This window comes from Doryrhamphus excisus, linkage group LG9, assembly GCF_037039965.1.
Source record: "Doryrhamphus excisus strain RoL-2023G ecotype Guam linkage group LG9, RoL_Dexc_Guam_v1.1, whole genome shotgun sequence".
Lineage (NCBI taxonomy): Eukaryota > Metazoa > Chordata > Actinopteri > Syngnathiformes > Syngnathidae > Doryrhamphus > Doryrhamphus excisus.
In genome coordinates, this window is record NC_136365.1 from 20,007,567 (window position 1) to 20,026,608 (window position 19,042).

The 19,042-nt window shown below is 41.2% G+C and overlaps 1 protein-coding gene across 3 annotated transcripts in view; it reads right to left on the minus strand.

Moving 5' to 3' along the window:
• Positions 1 to 15,243, minus strand: part of inpp4b (inositol polyphosphate-4-phosphatase type II B) — a 144,101-nt gene extending 128,858 nt beyond the window's left edge. Inside the window, exons 1-2 of one of the 3 annotated variants that reach the window (XR_009131712.2) lie at positions 14,809 to 15,237; positions 3,132 to 3,176 (exon numbers count right to left, since the gene is read on the minus strand). Coding sequence is in view for 2 of the 3 variants with exons in the window: in XM_058082851.2 (XP_057938834.2) it covers positions 3,132 to 3,176; positions 14,809 to 14,890 (127 nt within the window). In the remaining variant the exon portion in view is untranslated. Of the gene's footprint in view, positions 1 to 3,131; positions 3,177 to 14,808 lie in introns of all 3 variants that reach the window. The other 2 variants (XM_058082851.2, XM_058082838.2) reach the window with 2 other exon arrangements.
• Between the last annotated feature and the right edge of the window lie 3,799 nt (positions 15,244 to 19,042).

A 19,042-nucleotide genomic window follows, 5' to 3' on the forward strand; every position in this document is an offset into this window, starting at 1 on the left:
AAGCTTTGGGACTCCAGCAAACCACAGTGAGAGCCGTTATCCATACATTTTTATTTTTATTTTTATTTTTATTTTTATTTTTATTTTTATTTTTATTTTTATTTTTATTTATTTTCTACCGCTTTTTCTCATGAGGGTTGCAGGGGTGCTGGAGCCTATCCCAGCTGTCTTCAGGCGAGACAGGCAGGGTACAACACCCTGGACTGGTGGCCAGCCAATCACAGGGCACATATAGACAAACAACCATTCACACTCACATTCATACCTATGGACAATTTGGAGTCGCTAATTAACCTAGCATGTTTTTGGAATGTGGGAGGAAGAAAACGGCGGAGAAAACCCACGCATGCACGGGGAGAACATGCAAACTCCACACAAAGATGGCAGAGGGTGGAATTGAACCCTGGTCTCCTCGCTGCGTGCTAACCACTCGACCGCTGTGTAGCCCCCTGCTCAATACATGGAAAAATAATAATAAAAGTAATAAAAAGTAACAACAATATGGGAAAAATAATTTCTCATATACAAAAAGTAATATATTTTTTATCATAGGCTTTTCTGGGAGGAGGGAGTATTATGTCATTTCCATATGCATTATAATTAATAAATGTTACTATTTTTTAATCTATAAATTGGATTGATTGTGACATGTTTTATACGTTAGTTTTTTTTATTGTAAACGGCCCCGATTTGCACTTTACATCAAAATTGTAATTGTAGAAATTAAGAAGCAAAAGTAATTACAGTGATAATTACGATAAATACGACTAATAATATTATTATTATTATTATTATAATATAGTATTTTTGGGGGGGGCATTTTGACACATAAATTAGTGTGGTATAAAAGATGATGTTTGTTAAGGAGATGTACATTTGCAATCGCTCACTAACTATGGCCATCATTCAGCTGAAAGGGGGCAAGCCAGAGGGTCTAAGAGAGGGTGAGGGGGGGGGGTAACGTTCCTGCCCTGCTGTACTTAAAGACCAGTCACCGCAATGGGACTTGGCTGAGCAACCATGCGTGGCCAGCACTGGCTTTTCTTGACTGGGATATGACACTCGGAGTGACCCCGTGAGGTCAGCGCTATTACGGGGCTAGCTGGGCCGGGGCGACAGGAAGAGGAAATAAGCGAGGGTGACAGAGGGGAAACGAGGAGGGAAGACCGTTGAGAGACACGGAGGAAGGAGGAAGGAAGAAGGATTTTATTGTTTGCAGCAGAAGAGTCCCAACGGTGACAGAGACTCTTTCTGTTTGACATGTCAGCACATTTACATTGGCCAGCGGTGGGCAAACTGCAGCCCGCGGGCCGCATCGTGTCTTAATCCCCTTAAAAAAATAAAAATAAAATCAACCATCATGCATGAAAATAAATGTCTACAAAAAATACCCATAACTCATATAGTTCTGCCGCAAGGTATGCTGGGTAGCTTGTGGTACTCTCTCCCATTTTTGCATGATTGCAAAATATGTTGAGGAGTTTCTTAAGGAAGTAAACAAAAAGGGACGGTAGCATACTCTCCAATTTTATTGTTCATAGCTCATGATGTTGTTGCCGCTAGACTACCCAGCATGCCTTACGGGCACTTGTAGAGAAGAGTTTAAGCTACATGCTACATGCTCTACTGCTTAGCCGTTCTTTATAACCCGTGTAGCAGTACTAGTTGATATACTGTATGTGATGTGTTAAGTTGCTGTGAATGTGTCGTGTCTTAGTTTTGTTGCACCGTGAGTAAGACTGGCAGTCAAAGGAGTTTGGGCACTATTGAAATAAGCCGTGTTTGTTCCTCCGCTTTCATTTACTCCAGGGGTTCCCAAACTTCCCAAAGTACATAGGCAGAAGTACATAGTAAATATTTTTATTATTTTTTAATTAAAATGTAAACATTTTAATTTAAAATTGTATTTAAAATTAAAAATATTTAATTTTATATATTATATAATATTAATAAAATTTAACATTAAAAATAATAAATTTTAATCATTTTAATTTTAATCATATTTTGATCATAATTTTAATCTTAACTTTAATCATAATTTTAATCATAATTTTAATTTTAATCATATTTTAAATTTTAATCATAATTGTAATCATAATTTTAATCATAATCGTAATTTTAATTGTATTTTTTTCTCAACTGGGCTCCATTTTTCCCGCCACCACATGCTCCTCCATTAATGACCCAGCATGGTGACCAGAGAATCATAAACTATATAAGGTTCCTAAAATATATATTCATATAGATATATAATTTTTATATATTTATTTATATATTTATTTTACAATTAAAATAAAATGAAATTATATTTGCACAAATGAATCATATTTTTAATGACCTCTCATGGTCCACCTGCAGTACCACCACGGCCCACCAGTGGGCCGCGGCCCACACTTTGGTAATACCTGATCTACTCCAAAAATACTGTGTATATACAGTATTTGCATGTTTCTGCACTCTTTGCCATTTTCATGTTATTATTTTTACATAATACATAGAGTTCATAATATAGAGTGCATGAGAAAATGTAGCTGTCTTTGATTATATGCTCGTTTATATTGTATAGCAAGTACATACAGTATATTGCTCAGCAGCAGAACCGATGTTGTAATAACGGTAAGGTAGAAATAAAAAAAAAAGCATCATCAGGAGGTTGCCTACAGCCGAAGCTGTGCATGTTTTTGTTAGACCCCACACCTGAGGACGATAAGACACTCGGCTGTTAACTGAATTGACGCCTTAATTGGGGCATTTAAGGTAGCCATTTTTTTTTCGGAACAATTGTTTTGATGTGAAAATATCCGGAATGCAACCATTTTCCCACAAGCGGCATTTCGGCTTTTTCTTTTTTTACTTTGGGAAAAGCATGTGAAAGTCAGCAAATAGAACTCCCAACTTCTTGACAGAATGAAAAATGAATGAGGCTATTTCGGAAAAAGCACACACAAAAAAAGGTTCCGAGACAGCCTCTCATCATTGTGTCAACAGTTCTCTCCGGGCCTTTCTTTGCACTTGCTTTACAGACTTTGTGCTTTAATTATCAAGACCAGATCCGCTAATTTTGTTTAGCGGTACAAAGGGTCAAGGCGTGTTTCATTACTTGAGTGGGAATAAGAAAGAATAACACTTACCAAGGCTGAACTCCACACGAGACATTGTTGGTGAGCAAAGGACACCTGAGAAGGAAATAAAGACAAACTATCATCACATGGAACAATTTCCAATGGAATAAATTCAAATGAACGGCATCATAATGTCAGAAGAGTTAATGGTAGGCAAAGATCCTCTATATGACAGGAGCATATGTCCGTCTTTAAGGATATACTGCAAAAAAAAAAAAAACCCAGACAAAGATCCTCTATATGACAGGGGCACATGCCTGTCTTTAAGAATAAACTGCAAAAAAAAAAAATCCAAGACAGAGATCCTCTATATGACAGGAGCACATGTCTGTCTTTAAGGATATACTACAAAAAAATCCAAGACAAAGATCCTCTATATGACAGAAGCACACGTCTGTCTTTAAGAATATAGTGCAAAAATAATCCAAGTCAAAGATCCTCTATATGACAGGAGCACATGTCTCTCTAAGAATATAATGCAAACAATCCAAGTAAAAGATCCTCTATATGACAGGAGCACATGTCTCTCTTTAAGAATGAACTGCAAAAAAAATCCAAGACAAAGATCCTCTATATGACAGGAGCACATGTCTGTCTTTAAGGATATACTACAAAAAAATCCAAGACAAAGATCCTCTATATGACAGAAGCACACGTCTGTCTTTAAGAATATAGTGCAAAAATAATCCAAGTCAAAGATCCTCTATATGACAGGAGCACATGTCTCTCTAAGAATATAATGCAAACAATCCAAGTAAAAGATCCTCTATATGACAGGAGCACATGTCTCTCTTTAAGAATGAACTGCAAAAAAAATCCAAGACAAAGATCCTCTATATGACAGGAGCACATGTCTGTCTTTAAGAATATACTGCAAAAAAAAATCCAAGACAAAGATCCTCTATATGACAGGAGCACATGTTTGTCTTTAAGAATATACTGCAAAAAAAATCCAAGACAAAGATCCTCTATATGACAGGAGCACATGTCTGTCTTTAAGAATATACTGCAAAAAAAATCCAAGACAAAGATCCTCTATATGACAGGAGCACATGTCTCTCTAAGAATATAATGCAAAAAAAATCCAAGTAAAAGATCCTCTATATGACAGGAGCACATGTCTCTCTTTAAGACTATACTGCGAAAAAATCCAAGACAAAGATCCTCTATATGACAGGAGCACATGTCTCTCTAAGAATATAATGCAAAAAAATCCAAGTAAAAGATCCTTTATATGACAGGAGCACATGTCTCTCTTTAAAGATATACTGCAAAAAAATCAAAGACAAAGATCCTCTATATGACAGGAGCACATGTCTGTCTTTACGGATATACTGCAAAAAAAAATCCAAGACAAAGATCCTCTATATGACAGGAGCACATGTCTCTCTAAGAATATAATGCAAAAAATCCAAGTAAAAGATCCTTTATATGACAGGAGCACATGTCTCTCTTTAAGGATATACTGCAAAAAAATCAAAGACAAAGATCCTCTATATGACAGGAGCACATGTCTCTCTAAGAATATAATGCAAAAAAAATCCAAGTAAAAGATCCTCTATATGACAGGAGCATATGTCTCTCTTTAAGGATATACTGCAAAAAAATCAAAGACAAAGATCCTCTATATGACAGGAGCACATGTCTGTCTTTAAGAATATACTGCAAAAAAAATCCAAGTCAAAGATCCTCTATATGACAGGAGCACATGTCTGTCTTTAAGAATATACTGCAAAAAAATCCAAGACAAAGATCCTCTATATGACAGGAGCACATGTCTCTCTCTAAGGATATACTGCAAAAAAATCAAAGACAAAGATCCTCTATATGACAGGAGCACATGTCTGTCTTTAAGAATATACTGCAAAAAAAAATCCAAGACAAAGATCCTGTACATGACAGGAGCACATGTCTGTCTTTACGGATATAATGCGAAAAAATCCAAGACAAAGATCCTCTAGATCTGCTGTTGTTAAGAACCCCCCTGAAAAAAAAACAACAGTGCTCCTGTTATATAGAGGAGCTCTGACAAGCCAAAGATCTTCTATTTGACAGGAGTGATTTGCTGTTTAAGACGTAATGCGAAAATACTACTCAAAGATTCTTTATGACAAGAGTGCTTTGTTGCCTTCAAGCAAAACGTTAGTCCAGATCAGGGGTGGGCAAAATATGGCCCAGGGGCCACATGCGGATTGAACTCAGGTCTCCTAGCTGTGAGGTCTGCACGTTAACCTATTTTTATTTTTAATTTTTTAAATTTTTTAAATTTTTTAATTTTTTAACTTTTTTTAAAAAAAATTTTTTTAATTTTTATTTTTTTTATTTTTATTTTTTTTTATTTTTATTTTTTAATAAACAAGGAGCACTGTGTTGTTTATAAGTCCAAAAAAAGTCAAAGATCCTACATATGACAGGAGCACTCCACTGTTTTTGAGGACCTACTACAAAAAACAAAGATTCTCTCTTACAGTACAAGAGCGCTCCGCTGTTTTTGAGGCCCTACTTCAAAAACACAAGCCCCCCCTTCCCCCCCCACAAGGCACTGGACAACCCCAGCAAGGCAGCCAAAGGATCGGCCCAACTCATCCCCGCTCATGGACCGGTACCAGGCCGTGGCCCGGTGCTTGGGGACCCCAGGAAGAAGAAACGTGTGTTATTTCCAGCCCTGTGCCAACATGTCATCATAGACATACGTATAACAGCGTAGCGTACAGTGGGCTTGCGGTCCCCCTCCCAAAACAGCACAAATGATGGATGTAAGTACTCATTGCGGATTATGCAAACACGCTGCAATGTGGGTGCGTGTCAGCGTCGGACATTCTAGTTATCCATTGTTCTTCCGGGGGCTCACGTTGAGATGATGGCTGGAGGAGTGACTCCTCATCTGTCAGCCGCGCGTCTCATTCATCACTTCCACACTCCATCACACACACCCATCCCATCCCGGAGAGGAAACATGTGCAAGACGCTGCGACATAAAAACTCCTCTTACAGGGGGGGGGGGGCGGGGGGGGGAGAGGGACGGGCACTTGGACACGATTGGGGCCTGAGCATGGCTCATCAACTCCGCTAATGGGCCGTGCAGACTCACATTGTGTACGACTTTGGCTAACAGTCATTTTATGGAATGATGTTTTCCATAAAGACTCGTGATGGACCTGAGTGGAGACACTTTACTGGACGATGCAGTCGTCCTATACCAGCCAGAAGCATACCAGGAGGTATCATGAAATCATTACGAACACAAAGTCCCTTCATGTCAATCGGGGACCACAAAATATGGCCCCGCCCCTCCCCGCCCCACTTTTAGCCTTGTTTTAGCTCCGAATGAATGTTTGTATTTTAATGCATCGTTTACTCTGTTTTACTTAACTCTAATTGTATTTATTGTTTCGCTATACAAATAAAATTTATTTTATAATAATAATAATAATAATAATAATAATAATTATTATTATTATTATAGTGAATAATAATATTATTATTGCTATTATTGAATATAATAATAATTATTATTATATATTATATAATCATTACAATATTCAATACTACTACTAAAAATTATTAGTTATTATAATTATTTTATAGTAACAACAATAATAATAATAATATGATGATGATGATTATATTATATAATAATAATCATTATAATATTCACTACTACTACTACTACTACTACTACTAATAATAATAAATTATTATTATTATCTGCAAGAGTTTATTTTATAGTAACAATAGTAATAATAATAATAACAATATTATTATTATTGTTGCTATTCTTGAATATTATAACAATAATAATAATAATAATAAATAAATATTATTATTATTATTATATCCGATATTATTATTATTATTATTATTATTATTATTATTATTATTTAGCCTTGTTTTAGCTCTGAATGAATGTTTGGATATTGTATTTTAATGGATCGTTTACTCTGTTTTACTCAACTCTAATTTTAATTATTTTTTTGCTATACAAATAAAATGTATCATTATTATTATTATTATCATTATCATTATTATTATTATCATTATTATTATTATTATTATCATTATTATTATTATCATTATTATTATTATTATTATTATTATTCATTCATTTTCTACCGCTTTTACCGGAGGTGCTGGAGCCTATCCCAGCTGTCTTCGGGCGAAAGGCGGGGTACACCCCGGACTGGTGGCCAGCCAATCACAGGGCACATATAGACAAACAACCATTCACACTCACATTCATACCTATGGACAATTTGGAGTCGCTAATTAACCTAGCATGTTTTTGGAATGTGGGAGGAAATGGATGAAATAATTACGAAGCCAAATTCCCTTCATGTCAAAATATGTCGGCAGCATCTTTGAGACCAGGGTTTTGGAAGAAGACTCCACCTTGGCCTTTCCAACACAGACGATCCATTTGAGCTTCAACTGGACCAAAACAAATGTAAGACGTCTTGATTACAATAATTAACTCCGTTACAAATTGGACGTTCTCTCGCTTCTCTTTCTCGCCACATGAAGCGAGCGGAGAAGAAGAAGAAGAAGAAGAAGAACAGCGGCACAGGTGTGCTACTTCTAATCGATACCTGGTGGCATTATGAATATGCTAATGAGCTCGGCGGGGCGGCGGGCGGCTGCCTTGCAGGCGACATGGAGATGCGACTCCCAGAGGGGGGGGGGGGGGGGGGCCCACGGCAAATGAGGTGTGCCTGCCCGCCTGCTGCGGTGCACTTTCATTGGACTGGAGGAATAACAATCTATCAAGTTCTGTCTGTAGGTGGCACTGGCGAGGATGGGGATTGGGGGGGCATGGGGGGGCATGGGGGGGGGGGGGGTAGAAGAGGGTAATTCATTAAAATGCGGGTAAGATTGACTCTGAAATGGCATAGTTAATTAACGTGGAGGCGTCATTTAACCCTCTTCTTATTCATCGGCCCGCTTTCTAGACCACTTGCGGCGATGGCCTTTAGTCCGCATATACATCGGGAATTGGGAATGCCGCATATTCCTGACTCCACAAAAAGATCCGGGCCGCATATACACACGACAAGCTCAATAAGCCCTCATGGTAGCAAGAGCACACATCCCTAATCAGTGCTTCTTTACCTTCTTCATGAATAGATATTACATGTAAGACCCCCCCCCCCCCCCCCGGAACAAACCCTGTTTATATTCCCCCGTGCTATTTACCTTGGATTTGGAGATGATATTAATAATTCACGTGTGTGGTCGGTCGGTGTGATGATGCAGCACGGATATGAAAGCGGCCGTCGCTCATTTTTCACCAGACGACTCGGCCCAAAAACTGTGAGTTCATCATGGTAGTATTCTTTATGGTACAACCCTCAAGAAACTACAATATATTCACAACTCAGCCGCTCGCCTCCTCACCTCCACACATTACCCCCGTCCTTAAAAAATACAAATAAAATGTATGTTATTATTATTATTATTATTATTACCACCCTCGTGAGGAAAAGCGGTAGAAAATGAATGAATTATTACTATTATTATTATTATTACTATTATTCTTATTACGACCTTTGCGAGGAAACCCGGTAGAAAATGAATTATTATTATTATTATTATTATTATTATTATTATTACGACCTTCGTGAGGAAAAGTGGTAAAAAATGAATGAATGAATTATTATTATTATTATTATTATTATTATTATTATTATTACGACCCTCATGAGGAAAAGCGGTAGAAAATGAATGAATGAATGAATGAATGAATATAATTACTATTATTATTATTATTATTATTATTATTATTATTACGACCCTCGTGAGGAAAAGCGGTAGAAAATGAATGAATGAATTATTATTATTATTATTAATATTATTCATATTATTATTATTATTACGACCCTCGTGAGGAAAAGCGGTAGAAAATGAATGAATGAATTATTATTATTATTATTAATATTATTCATATTATTATTATTATTATTACGACCCTCGTGAGGAAAAGCGGTAGAAAATGAATGAATGAATGAATATAATAATAATAATAATAATAATAATAATAATAATAATAATAATTAATATTGTTATTATTACGACCCTCGTGAGGAAAAGCGGTTGAAAATGAATGAATGAATATAATTATATTATTATTATTTATTATTATTATTAATTATTATTATTATTATTATTATTATTATTATTACGACCTTTGTGAGGAAAAGCGGTAGAAAATGAATGAATGAATTATTATTATTATTGTTGTTAATATTAAATATTAAATATTAAATATTAAATATTAAATATTAAATATTAAATATTAAATATTAAATATTGGACATTAAATATTGAACATTAAATATTGAACATTAAACATTAAATATTAAACATTAAATATTAGATATTAAATCTGGTAGCAGACAAACAACAGATTTAAGTGATTTTTTTTATCTCTTGCAACAGGTATTTTTATTTTTTCTATTTTTCTACTGGCAAAAAGACCACTTTTCTTATGTTTGTCCTGCTAGCAGTGTTGCTAACATCAATAAGGGCTGACCCTTATGTTATGTTGCAAAATATCACATAATACAAAGATTTGTTCGTCACATTGTGTTGCTATGATCCTAATATTCCCGGACAATAATAAAAATCAAACGTTAGTGTGTCACTGCAGTGTTAAAAGCCCACATTTCTTCAGGCCATCTCCACGATGAACAACCTGAAGTAAATTAACATAATCACATAGTCGGAGGCGTGTTAAATGCACGATGGCGTCCACCTTCCTAAGTAGCGAGTGTCACCGGAGGAGCAGATAAACTAGTTCACCTTGGGACTGATAATGTCCGGCCTGTCAAGCCTGTCTCTCGTGCGCGACATGCTAATTACGTGCTTTGTCTTTGTGTGATGCTTGGGTAAACAAAAAAAAAAAAAAAAACGTTACAGTACCTGTCACATGTCATCCCACACCGTGATGGAGTGAATGCATAGCGGTGCGTATCTAAGGTTCGCAATCAGGTCATAGCCGCTGGTAATGTGTGAGTCCTCGCACGGGTATAATTGTGCACGTGAGTGAGCGTCACGGTGCGTAGAGACATAAAAAAAAAAAAAAAAAAAAAAAAAAAAAAAGCTACAGGAATTATGCTTCCTTTCTCGCCCGTTGGGAAGATGACGGCGTGGAGGTTGCACGCCAATGTGGCAAAACGTTACACGGCAGCGAGCCGAGGTATCAAACCTGCAGAGCGTTCTCCTGTTGGGGTGAACACGGGGACCCTGGTTCGCTGGTGCCAGTGCCCGTCAATGACGGTGGGCTGTCAGTCTAAAAAGCATACCTTTATTAACAACGCTACACTTGGACCGATGTGGCTGAATTGTGGCTGAAGCCTATCCCAGCTGTCTGACTGTTGGACCACATGCGGTTGAAAGTCAAATATCGACCAAAAAACATAGTAGTTGTGTATGCGGTTATGCAACGTTATTACACACACCAAAATAAAATCATGCCAAAATATGCCAGTCGATCTAAGTTCCTACGAGGTTTGGGTAGGGACCAAAAGGACATGCTCATGGGTAAAGGCAGCCAAAATGACTTTTCTCCATCGGGTGGCTGGGTTCTCCCTGAGAGATAAGAGGAGAAGCTCTGTCATCTGGGACAGAGAACCGCTGCTCCTCCTTATTGAGAGGAGCAAGATGAAGTAGCTCCGGAATCTGGACAAGAGGTTTCTAGGACGCCTCCCTAGGGATACTGTGGATGGATGGATGGATGGATGGATGGATGACGGATGGATGGGTGGATGGATGGATGGGGGAATGGATGGGTGGATGGATGGATGACAGATGGATGGGTGGATGGATGGATGACAGATGGATGGGGGAATAGATGGATTTATGGATGGATGGATGAATAGGTGGATGGATAGGGGAATGGATGGATGATGGATGGATAGGGGAATGGATGGGTGGATGGATGGATGGGGGAATGGATGGGTGGGTGGATGGGGGAATGGATGGGTGGGTGGATGGGGGAATGGATGGGTGGGTGGATGGATGAATGGATTAATGGATGGATGGATGAATGGGTGGATGGATGGATGAATGGGTGGACGGATGGGTGGATGGGGGAATGGATGGATGGATTAATGGATGGATGGATGGATGGGGGAATGGATGGGTGGGTGGATGGATGGATGGATGAATGGGTGGACGGATGGGTGGATGGGGGAATGGATGGATGGATGAATGGGTGGACGGATGGGTGGATGGGGGAATGGATGGGTGGATTAATGGATGGATGGATGGGTGGATGGGGGAATGGATGGATGGATGAATGGGTGGACGGATGGGTGGATTAATGGATGGATGGATGGGTGGATTAATGGATGGATGGATGGGTGGATGGATGGGGGAATGGATGGGTGGGTGGATGGATGGATGGATGAATGGGTGGATGGATGGATTAATGGATGGATGGGGGAATGGGTGGACGGATGGGTGGACGGGGGAATGGATGGATGGATTAATGGATGGATGGATGAATGGGTGGACGGATGGGTGGACGGGGGAATGGATGGATGGATTAATGGATGGATGGATGAATGGGTGGACAGATGGGTGGATGGGGGAATGGATGGATGGATGGGGGAATAGATGGATGGATGGATGAATAGGTGGATGGATGGATGAATGAATGGGTAGAAGAAGGGTGGATGGGGAATGGATGGGTTGATGGATGGATGGATTGGAGAATAGATTGATGGATGAATGGATGGATGGGTAGAAGGATGGATGGATGGGAGAATAGATGGATGGATGAATGGATGGATGAATGGACGGATGGATGGGTGGATGGGGGAATGGATGGGTGAATGGATGGATTAATGGATAGATGGATGAATGGGTGGATGGGGGAATGTATGTATGTATGTATGTATGTATGGATGTATGTATGTATGTATGTATGTATGTATGTATGTATGGATGGATGTATGGATGTATGTATGTATGTATGTATGTATGTATGTATGTATGTATGTATGGATGGATGTATGGATGTATGGATGGGGGAACGGATTTTGAAACCAATACTTGGACTACGGAGTATTGAGGTTTGAGTTCTGGCTCACCATCATTGTCAACACGCTGTCGTTAACGCTAACGTTGGTGTACTTGTGGATGTTGTAGCGGACTCTAATATTACCAATTGCCAATCCAGTTTTTATACTTATTAAAATAAAATATTCTGTCCAACAACTGATGTCATTCTCCATGAAACAGGAAGTTCCCTAATAACTAGGTGCACCTAATGGAGTCAACTATGTGGACTGCAGTGAGAAGGAATTCACACGCACACACACACACACACACACACATAGGGAGCCAGAACAGGCATGCAAGCGCATCGCCTGTTTTCCCTCCATGACCACAAAAGCAAACACCGCGCCACCCAAAATTACAAGCCGCACTCTGACACACAAACCAGTTGTGATTTTCACACTGACCACGATGCAAAAAACTTTAACTGGCACATTTATCAGCCGGCCAGGAGCAGTTTATGGACAATATGGCCGTTAAGGAACGAGGACAGTAAAGTACTGCATGCATGCAGTAGCAGCGGGGACGTACAGGAAGTACCAAAACACGTAACAGAAGTAGTTTAAGAGTCTCTGCTGATCATAACCGTAGCCTAGCATAGTTTATCACCTTTTTAAACACACAGTGTGTTGTTATGTGAATGGACACAAAGTTGTGTGATACCGCAAAGCCCTATGTAGCTTGTTAAACACGTTGTCAAGCATAGCCGTGGGGGGGGTGCAGTGGGCTTGACGGGATCAAAAAGGCTCAATACCGGACTGCTGTTTTGTGAGTCAGGGAAACCAAATAGATATGCAATTTTGGTTCTACATTAAAAACCGAAATGAAAATAATGTGGCCTACGATATACAGTATTTGTATAGAAATGGCTACATACTGTATCATATACTACTACTACTACTACATTTTAAACCATAAAACAAACAGACACAGACTTGAAACAGACACGTACATTATGATCATTAGTACTTCCATTTCCGGGCTGCACGGTGGTCGAGTGGTTAGCGCAAAGACCTCACAGCTAGGAGACCCGGGTTCAATTCCACTTTCGGCCATCTTTGTGTGGAGTTTGCATGTTCTCACCCGGTGCATGTGTGGGTTTTCTCCGGGTATTCCGGTTTCCACCCACATTCCAAAAACATGCTAGGTTAATTAGCGACTCCAAATTGTCCATAGGTATGAATGTGAGTGTGAATGGTTGTTTGTCTATATGTGCCCTGTGATTGGCTGGACACCAGTCCAGGGTGTACCCCGCCTCTTGCCTAAAGAAGACAGCTGGGATAGGCTCCAGCATCTCCCACGACCCTCGTGAGGATAAGCGGTAGAAAATGAATTAATTAATGATTTTTTTGCCAGGCTGCACGGTGGTCGTGTGGTTAGCGCGCAGACCTCACAGTTCGAAAACCGGAGTTCAATTCCACCCTCGGCCATCTCTTTGTGGAGTTTGCATGCGTGGGTTTTCTAAGGTTTCCTCCCACATTCCAAAAACATGCTAGGTTAATTAGCGACTCCAAATTGTCCATAGGTATGAATGTGAGTGTGAATGGTTGTTTGTCTATATGTGCCCTGTGATTGGCTGGCCACCAGTCCAGGGTGTACCCTCGCCTGAAGACAGCCGGGATAGGCTCCATCATCTCCCACGACCCTTGTGAGGATAAGCGGTAGAAAATGAATGAATTAATGATTTTTTGCCAGGCTGCACGGTGGTCGTGTGGTTAGCGCGCAGACCTCACAGTTCGAAAACCGGAGTTCAATTCCACCCTCGGCCATCTCTGTGTGGAGTTTGCATGCGTGGGTTTTCTAAGGTTTCCTCCCACATTCCAAAAAAAACATGCTAGGTTAATTAGCGACTCCAAATTGTCCATAGGTATGAATGTGAGTGTGAATGGTTGTTTGTCTATATGTGCCCTGTGATTGGCTGGCCACCAGTCCAGGGTGTACCCTCGCCTGAAGACAGCCGGGATAGGCTCCAGCATCTCCCACGACCCTTGTGAGGATAAGCGGTAGAAAATGAATGAATTAATGATTTTTTTTTGCCAGGCTGCACGGTGGTCTTGTGGTTAGCGCGCAGACCTCACAACTAGGTGACCCGAGTTCAATTCCACCATCAGTTTGCATGCTCTTCCTGTGCATGTGTGGGTTTTCTACGGTTTCCTCCCACATTCCAAAAACATGCTAGGTTAATTAGCGACTCCAAATTGTCCATAGGTATGAATGTGAGTGTGAATGGTTGTTTGTCTATATGTGCCCTGTGATTGGCTGGCAACCAGCCCTCTCGCCTTGAAGACAGCTGGGATAGACTCCAGTATCCCTCGTGACCCTTGTGAGGATAAGCGGTAGAAAATGAATAAATGAATGAATTTCCATTTCCGTCCCCTAGGTGGGGACTGAACCCCTGATACAGTACAGTCAGCCCCTATTTATGTCCACCTGTATCTCCTACTCTTGGACACACACACACACACGGTATTAAACATGTGTTAAAGGGCTAGAGAGCAACCCAGCAGCCATGCAAACACAGACAAGGCTATCCTAACATGACAAATGACTCAACAACAACCAGAGTCTAACTAATGTCATGAAGGTGGAGGACATACTGGAAGCTCCATGAAGCTCCACAAACACTCACCGCTCGCGGGCATCTCTTCAGGGCAGCCGCTTAGCTCCGTCAGGTCAACCACGCAGCGTCCCGTCTGCTGAGCACCATCCATCTGTCGCCGCTCTGCGGAAGGAACACACTTCACTCCGGTCCGGTACAATCCCCCATGAACTAGGGGGGGAAGCTGTTGTCACGGCGATGGCAATCTGCTTGCTTGGTGCTCTTGCAGCCTTTTTTTGGGGGGGAAACTAAGACGAAGGAGGGAGAGGGACCAGCCAGGGAGGGAGCGCAGAACGGAGGAAGGGAGGGGGGGGTCTTTGCAGGAGAAAGAGGCAGAGGTGGAGAGTGATGAGGGAGTGGGATTGGGAACGAAAAAGAAAAAGCAGGACACAATTGATGTTACGTGCGGATACGCTGCTCTATCCATTCATCTCGTTGCTGTCACGCGGCGGCGAGAGAAGCGTCCCCCCCCCCCCCCCAAAAAAAAACAACACACACAACTCTCCCGCTGCTCTTCTTCTTCTTCTTCTTCTTCTCCTCCTCCTCCTTCTCGCCGCATCCATCCAGACATGTTCCCTCTGATTCCTGTCATCTGTCTCCCTCGCCGCCTCGCTCTCCACCCTCCCTACGGCGCTACGCCATCAATTAGGAAGCACGGCTCGGCGGGTGATAGCCGAAGTCACATAGCGTACAAACACAATTGACTTATGTGTTACATTTGCTCGCTTGTCATTACTCTAATTATTCATCGGAGGCGAGCCATAATTGCAGAGACGTTTGAAAACTTTTTATGCTGGGAAATTGGACCGCTACACTGCATAGTTATTATATTAGTTATTTTTATATACCCTGGTATACATTTTTCCAATATACCCAATATAAATGATAGTTGCTAACATGTATTTCCCGCCAATTCACTGCAAACAACCATTCACACTCACATTCATACCTATGGACAATTTGGAGTCGCTAATTATGTCGTCTAGCATGTTTTTGGAATGTGGGAGGAAACCGGAGTACCCGGAGAAAACCCACGCATGCACGGGGAGAACACGCAAACTCCACACAGAGATGGCAAAGAGTGGGATTGAACTCCGGTCTCCTCGCTGTGAGGCCTGCATGCTAACCACACGACCGCCGTGCAACCCGGTAAAAAAAATCATTAATTAATTCATTTTTTACCGCAGAGGGGTGCTGGAGCCTATCCCAGCTGTCTTCGTGCAAGAGGCGGGGTACACCCTGGACTGGTGGCCAGCCAATCACAGGGCACATATAGACAAACAACCATTCACACTCACATTCATACCTATGGACAATTTGGAGTCGCTAATTAACCTAGCATGTTTTTGGAATGTGGGAGGAAACCGGAGTACCCGGAAAAAAACCCACGCATGCACGGGGAGAACATGCAAACTCCACACAGAGATGGCCGAGGGTGGAATTGAACTCGGGTCTCCTAGCTGTGAGGTCTGCGCGCTAACCACTCGTCCGTCGTGCAGCCTCAAACCAAAACAGTAAAACTCAAATGTTGTATAAACAATCCACATCAAAGGTTAGCTTGTCGCTAACTAGCCGCTAGCTAAATGTTGTGAAAGGCCTCCAAGACATCACACAGTAAGAAACGTTAGCACAAACTCCAACAACAAACTCCACACATTGAACTCTGGTCTCCGAGATGCAAGGTCTGCGCGCTAACCACCCGACCGCCGTGCAGCTGTGTTTCATTTATTTATTTATTTTTAATCTTATGTATTTATTCAAAACAAAATTTTGGGGGGGGGGATTTTGCCCATCATTCGCAATCCTTATGTGAAACATGAACACATATTTATTTCCCATTGTCTATGCATTCTAGTACAAGACAACGAGTTAATATGAGCTAGCTAACAATGGAAGTCATAGGAAATACCTATTTTAACGCTAAAGTCCTCACATTCATTCATTCATTTTCTACTGCTTATCCTCCCAGCTGTCTTCGGGCGAGAGGCGGGGTACACCCTGGACTGGAAGGCCAGCCAATCACAGGGCACTTATAGACAAACAACCATTCACACTCACATTCATACCTATGGACAATTTGAAGTCGCTAATTAACCTAGCATGTTTTTGGAATGTGGGAGGAAAACGGAGTACCCGGAGAAAACCCACGCATGCACGGGGAGAACATGCAAACTCCACACAGAGATGGCCGAGAGTGGAATTGAACCCTGGTGTCCTAGCTGTGAGGTCTGCGCGCTAACCACTCGACCCGGAAATGGAAATCATGGATCATCTGTACAAACCACGGTATGAGCTGCGGGCAGCAGACTTTTGGCATAGCAGATTATCAGCATACTCCAGGTCAGAGGTGGGCAAACTACGGCCCGGGGGCCACATCCGGTCCGCCAAGTGTTTAAATACGGCCCGCCCGTTCTTTCCAAAGTATTTCATTGAAAACTTAACATACAACGTAGCATCACGGCTTCATGGTTTAGGTCAGGGGTTCCCAAACTTGACGGCCGAGGGTGGGATTGAACTCGGGTCTCCTAGCTGTGAGGTCTGTGCGCTAACCACTCAACCACCGTGCAGCCTGTGATCAAGCCCAAGAACGTTATTGTTGCTTTCATAGGATCAAAATCCTGGCAATGTCGTGTTTTGGCGAGGTTGGACCGACACTTTCTTAATAGTACCAACGTCAGGATAGACTAGCGGTGTCCAAAGTGTGACCTGGGGGCCTGCACCTTGTTTTTTTTATTGCACGGTTAAATGATTGATTAAAATATTAAATCGTGATTAATCGCATTTTGACATTTTGGGTTAAAATGATGAGTTCATTGTGGTTGTTTTGGTTGTTGGCAATGGTCACCGTGTTAGCTTAGCTTGGATTGTTTTTTTTGTTTTTTTTTGGGTTAGCGTTTTGATCGTTTGTAGTTCCGGGCCCCCCGGAAGAATTTGACCCTTGAGGTCATTTCCCCCCAAGCTAAGTGACTGACTGCTCATCATATTGGCGATGAATTATGAACCAGTACCGCGCAAAAACTCCAAGCAGGAAGCCTATATTTATGTTTAGCAAAATGACCTAGGTTAAAAACCCCCGGAGTTCTGCAACCGTTCCACCGTTAGCTCTGAATATTTAAGCACCAGAGTTTAAGCACACTCGTCTTTACATATTCTATTCCTGCAGAAGAAGAAAAAAAACCATGCATGCTGGGAAGTTCTCCTTTATCAAATAAATACAGAAGGAGACCACTTGCCACTCTTTAGTCCTCATTGTGAGTCATTACAGAAACCCAGCAATGCTCGTTGCTGGATTGGATTAACAATGAGATCCATTTCCATACCGCAGCCCAATGTATTCAGGCTCTTTTGTTCGCCACAATCAGACGCGGGAAAATACGCAGTTATTCTTTCAAGAAGAAGTGACTGCTGCATGATTAGTTTTGCGCCGCCCCTTTGAGTCCCTGTCATAAAATAGGGGCAACAAAAAAAATGTACGCTTGACAAACTGTCATCCCGTAACTTTCAGTTGACTATGCAGATTTTTATCATCGCCTGTAAAGTGGAACTCGAGACGGGAAAGGTTTATTTATGATTGTGACGCCGACGGCATCACTTTTAATGTCCTATACACAAACCTCGTACTTTATCGGCAGACATTTTGATTGAATAAAGCCGACTGGAATGCGCTGCGGTCGGATCAGATCAAATGAGAAGAATCCTGTTTGTTTTTGTGAGGTGGAAGTGGTTATTTAAGTAACCTGAGTAAAACTAAAATCATGTAGTTTGGTAACAAGCAGAAAGGACACGCACCAGAAAAATACAAACAAATGAAATAAATTTCTGGGGATCACAATAGATGAAAATATGAGCTGGAAACCTCATATTACAAATATACAACATAATGTGGCGTGGGAGTGGCAAAGGCAAAGGCAAAGGCAAAGGCAAAGGCAAAGGCAAAGGCAAAGGCAAAGGCAAAGGGAAAGGGAAAGGGAAAGGGAAAGGGAAAGGGAAAGGGAAAGGGAAAGGGAAAGGGAAAGGGAAAGGGAAAGGGAAAGGGAAAGGGAAAGGGAAAGGGAAAGGGAAAGGGAAAGGGAAAGGGAAAGGGAAAGGGAAAGGGAAAGGGAAAGGGAAAGGGAAAGGGAAAGGGAAAGGGAAAGGGAAAGGGAAAGGGAAAGGGAATGGGAATGGGAATGGGAATGGGAATGGGAATGGGAATGGGAATGGGAATGGGAATGGGAATGGGAATGGGAATGGGAATGGGAAAGGGAAAGGGAAAGGGAAAGGG